The sequence below is a fragment of the Podarcis gaigeae genome, assembly GCF_964106915.1.
Source record: "Podarcis gaigeae genome assembly, chromosome: 14".
NCBI classification, from domain to species: Eukaryota; Metazoa; Chordata; class Lepidosauria; order Squamata; family Lacertidae; genus Podarcis; species Podarcis gaigeae.
Window position 1 is genome coordinate 5,159,665 of NC_139690.1, and position 8,647 is coordinate 5,168,311.

General features: G+C 42.9%; 1 protein-coding gene across 3 annotated transcripts in view; it reads left to right on the forward strand.

The window, feature by feature from the left end:
- The window catches only part of USP3 (ubiquitin specific peptidase 3), a 41,914-nt gene extending 33,418 nt beyond the window's left edge, over positions 1-8,496 (forward strand). For 2 of the 3 annotated variants that reach the window (XM_083712727.1, XM_083712728.1), the window contains exons 9-15: positions 1,195-1,341; positions 2,482-2,588; positions 2,678-2,755; positions 2,907-3,025; positions 3,999-4,112; positions 4,225-4,292; positions 5,743-8,496. In XM_083712727.1, coding sequence (XP_083568853.1) covers positions 1,195-1,341; positions 2,482-2,588; positions 2,678-2,755; positions 2,907-3,025; positions 3,999-4,112; positions 4,225-4,292; positions 5,743-5,908 — 799 coding nt within the window. In that variant the 3' untranslated portion in view covers positions 5,909-8,496. The remainder of the gene's footprint in view (positions 1-1,194; positions 1,342-2,481; positions 2,589-2,677; positions 2,756-2,906; positions 3,026-3,998; positions 4,113-4,224; positions 4,293-5,742) is intronic. The other variant, XM_083712729.1, reaches the window with a different exon arrangement.
- Positions 8,497-8,647: the final 151 nt, after the last annotated feature.

The following is an 8,647-nucleotide window of genomic DNA, read 5'->3' on the forward strand; positions in this document are numbered from 1 at the left end:
CTCAATAAGTGCATTAATTTTCCCATTGAATGCTGGGAATGGGACACACAATAAGTAGCAAGCATTCTCTGGAATTGGGTGGGTGCACTGGATACTGTGCTAAAAGCAGAACCCCAGTTTTGCTGCATGATTACAGCAGCCGCCATAAAATGACATCCAGTTGTAGTTAGAGCACACAAGAGGCAAGAGAGCAGTAAGGATATTGCTATTATAGGCAGGTAGATGCCGCAGCAAATGTCCACATACAGGGGATGTACACTATTCAGTTGATTATTTTTGTTTTGTTTTCCTATATCTCAGTTGGGCAACCCACAGGCCCCATAGCACACCCACTGACCCACTCTCCCTATTTCTTCCTGTCAGTCCATTTTCGGTTCATGCTGGTTATGGGTGCTACAGAGCTGGCTGCCATGTTTTCTTACATTAATGTGCATGGGCACAGGGGTGTAGGAAGGGGGGCGGTCTGCCCCGGGTGCCATCTCTGAGGGAGGTGACAAAAAGGCACCCTGCATGGGCACACTTGTCAGCCTGGGCACTTTCATGAGGAAACATTGCTGCTGGTCCTGGAGAAGCAGGCAGGATATCCAGGAATAGGTGGATTCCTAAAGTGGCAGCTGTTGCGATGGGGTGCTGGTGGTAGCCAGAACTCATTCCCCAACTTCCGTGTGTGCTTGGTTTACTTTTGAAATAAAATATGTTCTCATGTGTTAGGGCTACAGTACAATATTAGTTCATATTGCAGATCATTTGCAATGCCTGCAGTGTGTTCATTTTAGAGTTGTTTTCACAGGGTTTTTAAAATATATAAATGTCCCATCCTCTGTCTTGAAAATAAACCATTTAGATAAAGTAAATTGCACTACAAGTACAAAACTCCCACTGCCTTCACAACCTTACCACATTGGCATATTTCAAAATGTGTTTCGCATTGCTGGACTTTCTTTCAGCTCCAAATGAGTTTTGCATTTGAGCTGTTGTAGGGAAGCTTGTTGGCCTTTTGTTTGGTTGTAAAACTACAGGGCCATATATCTATCTGTCACAGTGGCAAGAATGATCACTCTGAGCCTTTTTTATTATAAAGTGATGCATCCAATGTAATTGAAATTTCCTGGTTTGTAAGCCATGGCATGTAATGTGAATTATGTACCAATGTAAGTAAGCAGTCTGTATATTCATTGATGTGTTTGTGTTAAGGGGCTACCAGCAGCAAGATGCCCATGAATTCATGCGTTACCTTTTGGACCATCTGCACTTGGAACTCCAAGGAGGCTTCAATGGTGTTTCCCGCTCAGTCATCTTGCAAGAGAATTCGGGTCTTTCTGGTGGCAGTAGATGCTGCATGTAAGAAGAGAGGTTTTTAATCTGGTTTCCTCAAACCATCATATCTGAATTGTAGGGCAGAAAATGCAAATTATGTAGTTTCTAGACAACAAAGATTGGGAGTGGCCGTGGGCAGAAGTTTGTCAGAAAAATGCTCACACAGGTTGGGAGCCAGCATGTTAGAAGCTGGCTTTGGCTTGCAGCCTCTGATCATGCTGAAGGCAGACTCCTGGGAGCTGACATGTTATCCGCAATGGATAATTATTTCCCACCGCAGCTGATGCACTTTATTGGTGGGGCAAGCAGAAATTCCTGGCAAGTAGCCCAGCATCCCAACTCCCCCTCCCCCATTACCATGTGCCATTTTTTTGCGTCATGTCCAGTTTCCTCACATTGCCCTTTGTATTCCAGGAGGTGAGGTGACACATGGGGAGCATGTCCCTTGGAAACATGGACCTCTTGTGCCAAGTAGATGAAGTGGGAGAGTGGCCAGTTGAATGGAAGCATCCTCATCTGCTGAAGTGGTGCTTCCATGCCTCTGCAATGTGTCTGCCTTTGAGGGATAGTTGAAGGGTTCAGCCTTTTGAAAGTAGGGACATGGGTGCAGTAGCCCTCTCCAGCCCTTTCCTGATCCTAGAGGTAGAACAGAGCCATCATCAATAACTAGTTGCCATTGGTAGCCTTATGTCCTTCCACAAATTTCTTTAATCATCCTTTAAATTCATCCAAGTTGGTAGCCATCACCACATAGGCTGGAGTTCCATAGCGTAACTGTGCACTCTGTGTGTGGAAAAAGTACTTTTCTTTTTTCTGTCCTGAAACTTCCAGCATTCAACTTCATCGGGTGTTCCTGGGTTCTGCTGTTATGAGAGAGGGAGAAAAATGTTTTTGTACAGTATACTCCTTCTCAACCACAACTGGTGCTTCTTCATTTATTTATCTGGGGATACTTTTTGCCACTTGGACAGAGCATAACATTTATGTTGTATTTGGGGCAATATTAGTAGCTCCATTTCTGAATGTAAGCACCTTTCCATATCTGTTCTAAGAAACTTAGATGACCTAAAGGATGTTTTCAGCATGGCTAGAGGCTCTTGGTGCTAGTTGAATGTGACCAGCTGTGCAGTGCTGACCCTTTTCTCCTTGTAATGTTATCTTCAGAAATGGCACGTCTACTGTTGTCACAGCCATCTTTGGAGGCATTCTGCAGAATGAAGTCAACTGCTTGATATGTGGGACTGAATCCAGAAAGTTTGATCCATTCCTAGGTAAATAATGCATCTTGAGAAGTTTTATGAGCAGATTTTATGTTTTTGACATTAGAAACTAATTTTGAAATTGCTTGTGTCTTCTTTAGACCTTTCGCTAGATATTCCAAGTCACTTCCGAAATAAACGTAAGAACCAAGAAAATGGACCAATGTGTACATTACCAGGTAGGTGGTGGTGTTTTTTTAAGCCCTTGCCATCTGCATGTATCAATTGCCTTTTTTGCCTCTTTCATCAGTATTTTTATTTAGATCATTAGAGGGATGAGTCAAAAAAGCAGAGGAACTGACTTTAATCATGTCAATTCAATTGTTCTAGATTGTCTTCGCAGTTTTACAGACCTGGAAGAACTTGATGAAACAGAGCTCTATATGTGCCACAAATGTAAAAAGAAGCAGAAGTCCACCAAGAAATTTTGGATCCAGAAACTACCAAAGGTGAGATCTAGGAGTTGAAATTTGTAAAAGATTATGGATCTCAGCCTTCTGCAAACTGGTGCCTCCCATATAATTTGGACTACAGCTCCTTGTTTGCCTCAGCCAGCACAGCTGGGTTTAGAGATGAGCAGAAACGACTTACCTGATAATAAGCAACACTCAAGATAGAACAGACTCAGACAAGAGGAATTATTTAAAAATTAGGATTCAAGGGACTGGAGTTTTAAAGGAAGGGTCTTAGTGAGAGAGTGATTTTGATTGGCATAAGGAGATATTCATATCACAAGCAACCCCCCCCCCCCAAATAAAACCAGCCACCACTCTTCCAGTGTTACTGCTGCTAAGAGAATGAACTAGCAGAGGGAAATGGAAAACAGCGGCACAGGTCTGTCATATTACTTTATCATCCTTCCTATATGATTGAAGACATTCCTTCTAAAGTCATTCTTTGGTTGGAAGTTAGAGCTGTCAGTCACAAAATGCACTTCTCTTTCATGCCTGGCCTTTTCTATTATGGAGAGCTTGTAGAGAAAAGTTTGAACTTGTTGCCTGTTCCTTGGAAGCTTTGGAAGAAGCCTGATTTGCTTCAGAGAAGGTCCAAATCTCTTCAAAACAAGCCACTTTGAAAGTGCATGCTTTGACCAAAGTGAATGCACACCCCAAACCTGAAGCGGGATGTTGCTTTAGTGTTCATTCTGCGGTAAAATAGCTTGTATCTCAGAGCCGCAGAACTTTGTCGTTTTTGCTACTACATATGGACCTTTTGGGGGGAGGAGGGGAAATGTTTTATTTCTGGAATTTTATCTTTAAGCAAACTTGGAAGTTTCTGCTAGGATCATGTGGATATAAATGTGACAGCTACTTTGCTATGATATGCTCTTGACATGCAGAGGAGGTAGCAGGTCAAAAGTACTCCTCCATTAAGGAATTTGTGGCATGTCCTTCGGCTTATGTGCCATTTTCAATTCCACAGGTGCTGTGCTTACATCTAAAACGCTTTCACTGGACAGCTTATCTGAGGAACAAAGTGGACACGTATGTTGAGTTTCCCCTGAGAGGCCTAGACATGAAATGTTACTTGCTAGAGGTACAGTGACTTGTCACGGGGAGCTGCTAGTCAGGGGCTCTGGAATGCTGCTGGGAAATTCTCAATTCCTCTTTTCTCTTGTCTCTCTTCCTTGTCCCCCTCCCAATTGCAGCCAGAAAACAGTGGTCCAGAAAGCTGTCTGTATGACCTTGCAGCTGTGGTGGTGCACCACGGTTCAGGGTGAGTATGATTGGACCCTGAAGGCTCTTTTTTCCTTTCTGAGTTGATGATTGAAAGGCTTCTCTGCTGTAAAACCTGCATCACTCCACTGGGAACCAGGCATTAATTGAAAAAGAGTGTATGGGAACGACTGGAAGTGGTGACTAGAGAGGGAGCCTTGCTATGTCAACCTAATCTATGCAGAATGACCTTGTTAGCTTTGCTAATCTTGTTAATTCCCATTTTAAGTTTAACAAATCAATAAAGAGATGCAACGCTTTGCCTGAAATTATTGTCTGTGGTCCTGATTGAAATTTTATACTTCACAATCTTATTTGAGTTACTTAAATGAAATGGAAATCCATTTAATTCCTACGTGAGAGGTAGCTGGTCACATTTGATTTTTTGTTTAAAAGTGCAGTCATCCAGGTGAGAAGCAGCTTGTTGTCAGAGGAGCTGTTATTTTTTTTCAAAAGGAGAGCTCTCATATCTAGAAGACAAATACCTCTTGATCTAGATTGAAGTTAAAATAAATTAACACGCAAAAAGATAATTCAGAATTAGAACTATTTAAATGTGGTTTGGGATCTTGGTTCTTTCCCAAGACCCTGAATGGATTACAATCCAGCTGGCTTCACATTATATGGTCTGACTGTAACTGACCAGGCTACACTCTCAAAAATGATATAGGCTGATTAGTGACTGGTCTGTTAGACTTGGGCCTGAGATGTGGGTTCCACTTGCTACGTGGCCCTGGGCAAGTCCCATGACCCCAAAAGGGCTCCTGCTTGTAGCAACAGAAAAAGAAAATGCAGTGCTGAATAGCCTCTGGCAAAAACAGGGCCGGAGGTTCTTCCTGAATAAGCCAACAGCATCAACTAAATAAGTCATATTTATTTTTCTCTATGACATGGGGAGAGGTAGCCACTCTTGCTTCATGCACCAGGCATTGTGGAGACCCTAGCTGGTTGATTATGGGCTAAACTGCTGGCAAATTTAAGGAGACGGTCATTTTCCCCCTTGGCTAAGTAAGTGCTGGGAATAGAAGTAGAGAAGTATTCTAGTCAAAAAGTAAGGCAGTGAAGACCAAACTAATGGAGAGCACGCCCAATGGATGAGCAGGCAGGACTGAAGAGGTGCAGACTTTTCCCAGTGGATGCTTCAGACTTGCATAAGCCCAGCCTTGAGAGAGAGCAGGAGGAGAGAACCTCTTCCACCAGCAGGCTGCGTTTATCTTTGCATGGCTATGTGCCTAAGGCTCCTGAGCATTAGAAGACATTCTGGAAATGTTTCATATCAGTGTTTGCCTTGGATGTATCCAATGCAGGAAAGGCAGTTGAGGCATGGCAAGTATTTTAAGATGAGGGAAATAGCTATAATCAGGATCCTTCCCCATGACCTGTTAGCCTTATTTTTAAAATAGAAAGCAGTGAGTTAATTTCCCTCATGCTATGTTTCTTGATGTTCTCAGGGTTGGCTCTGGACATTATACAGCCTATGCGACTCATGAAGGCCGATGGTTCCATTTCAATGACAGCACCGTGACGCTGACTGATGAGGAGACGGTGGTGAAGGCCAAGGCTTACATTCTCTTCTATGTAGACCGGCAGGCCAAATCAGCATCTGATAAACTTTAATACCTCTTCCTGCCCTGTGCATATCAAGTCCATCAGACAAAACATTTCCAATCCTCCACAGATACTTGATCCAAGACTCTTGATTTCATTGTGCACTTTTCATTTTTTTTCTTGTGGGTTCTGGTTTTATTTTGTCAGTAGTAGAGTATTTGATTTGTTAACATGGACACAAGCTAACTGTTGTTAGTCATACCAGGAAAAAAAAACCACCTCATTTGCTACTTCAACCCAATTTTTATATATAGTTTCAAGAGCTACTTTAGTTGTTTGACTTTGTATATCATTGTATATCAATGTTGGAGTTTGCTTTCTGAAGGCACATTTACATCAAAGAAACTTGAATCCTTCTAATAAGCACATTTGTGTACCTAATTATGAAATAGTCTGGAGGCTTTCAGCTGCTTTTTTTCTTAAGATCAAGGACTTGTACCAAACACTTTATGTGTGGACAGTTGTTTGGCTGCCTGTAAAAAGAAAAGGAGTGTATGAATTGTGGCCTCATTCAACAGGCCATGTAATCGCTGCTACTCTTTGTCTATGGAGGCTGCTTTCTTTCAAAATTCTCTGTACTTTAGTAGCTGGCTTCATTGTTTATCATAGGAATTTGCTCCATTTTTTCATTTCTCCTTTAAAGCAAGAGGAAAGATTAGTGTTCTACAGCGATTAAACTATAAAAAGGTGAGAAAATTCAGGATTTGCTAGTCTTTCCATTAAGATTAGAACTGTGTGTATAATCCATCTCGTAATACTATCATGCATCATTTTGTCTTGTGATGCCTTGAAGGTAGAATGGAATAGGTAAAATTGCCATCCCTGTATCATGGAAGCAGCAGTCTTGGGTGACTGCAAATGTAGAGACTATAGTCTTCACTAGTATTAATAATCCCTGTTGCAGCATTGCAATCCTGGGTTCCTTGTTGGCATTTCTTTGCTCTGCATCTTGTGGTTTGTTGCTGCAGATTTGGTTTACAGTTGTAAGGAGCCCAGCCCAGCAGGGATTTTGGCTCTCACTGACTAGTTCAAATGAACAGAAGGGTGCTCTCTTGCAACTCTGGCTATTTTGAGGAGAGGCTGGCCCCCTCAGATTGTGCCCATGTGCTTTACACATACTTGATTGCTTTTTCACACACCCAATAGGAAATTATAGCACCATTTTGTGGTGCTATGCTCACCCCAGGGTTTCAAATTAGAGAAGAGAATCAGGTCGCAGGAGTTTGTAATGAACCTCAGTGATGCCCAAAGGGTCCATGGTAGGGTTATGATCAAGTTCCCTGGGATTATAACCCTGAATTAGCATCTGCTTAAGTGAGGAGGCAGAGCGAAAACATCAGGTCACATTATGTGCTATATTTCCTCAGCACCAGCTCCTGCTGGAATTAAGGAGGAAGCTTCAGAAAGTAATGTAAATGTGCCTTTCTTAAAAATTGGCTATGATAAATAGCTGGGTCTGGTTCTCATTTCTCCCCTTTCTCTTCCACCTTTTGCCTCCCTCTTCCCCTCCTCCTTTTTTGTCATGGTATCTTTCCCCTGTGTGAAGACCTTCTTTCTTTTTGGAATGTGGCAGTTGAAATGCAATGCACTTACTTGTTCCTGTTTTTGAAGCCAGCTGTGCGGTGGCTCAGGCACGTCAGTTTGGACAAAGAAGCCTTTTCCTAATTTAGCTCCACCCACCCCTGCAAATGCAAATGTCTAATCAGTGAGTTGTGGCAACACAAGTTATTTCTCTTCCTGGTGGAGATTTCCTTATCCGCTGGATTATACTCAGTGAGTCGTGTCAAAGTGACAGATTTGAAGCAGTCAAAGTGTGTACTGCGCCTGGATTAGTATTTTATTTTTACCCTTGTTTGTATAACCTGAGTCTAAAGGGGAGGGTGGGGGGACTTTTTCAGTTCTGCCACCTCAGCTGCCAGGTGTAGCACTGCCAGCCAGTGACAGTTATGGGCAGGAATGTGCAGCTGGTAATATAGGTAAGCACTAGAGATGCTCTCTGAAAAAGCACTGGCTTAGTTCACGCTAGTTATCAACACTTCCCAATTAAAGGTTTCTCCCCTGTGTAGTTGTTGGGAACCATGCCCTGTCTTACCCCCCCTCCACCCACCCCATTTCCTGCAAGATGAAGCCTGTCTGCTTCACAAATGGTCCACCACCACCATCCCAAAGGTGCTCTGCCTAGGAAGTTCTGTTGATGGACCAGAGTGTTTCCATTCCACAGACAAAAGGATTAGGCAACTAAGACCCAACTACAAAGGTAAGAGGCAGTCAGACTTTCAGGCACTTGTGGTGACTGGTTGGAAATGGCAGTGTGGTGCTTTTCTCTCCCCCCCCCCCCCCCCCGTTCTCTCTCTTTCACTCTCTCGCTCTCACTGGAGTGGTGATATGCATCTTGAATACCCTTTGGTGCCTGCGTGCATGAGAGGGGCCTTGGGGTTCTAGTGCCATAGCTGTGATTGTTTGCCATTAAAATATTGTGTGTAATCCTCGGTGAGGACTGTTGAGCATTTCGGAAGGGGATTGTTGGCCACAATTCAAATTCCTTCATAGAACATATTCCTCTGAAAGATTTGCCATTAAAGTCTTTTCTCTCTGTGCTCATTGTGTGAGAATCGGTTTTCCTGAGCTTCTGGAAGAAGAGCCCTTTAATGAACTAGATTTACATTTTTGATCAGGGCAAGTAAGAATTGACAGAAGTTTCTGGAAAAGCTCCAGGAAAGCTGCCAGGGAACGTTTTGTAAAAGCTGG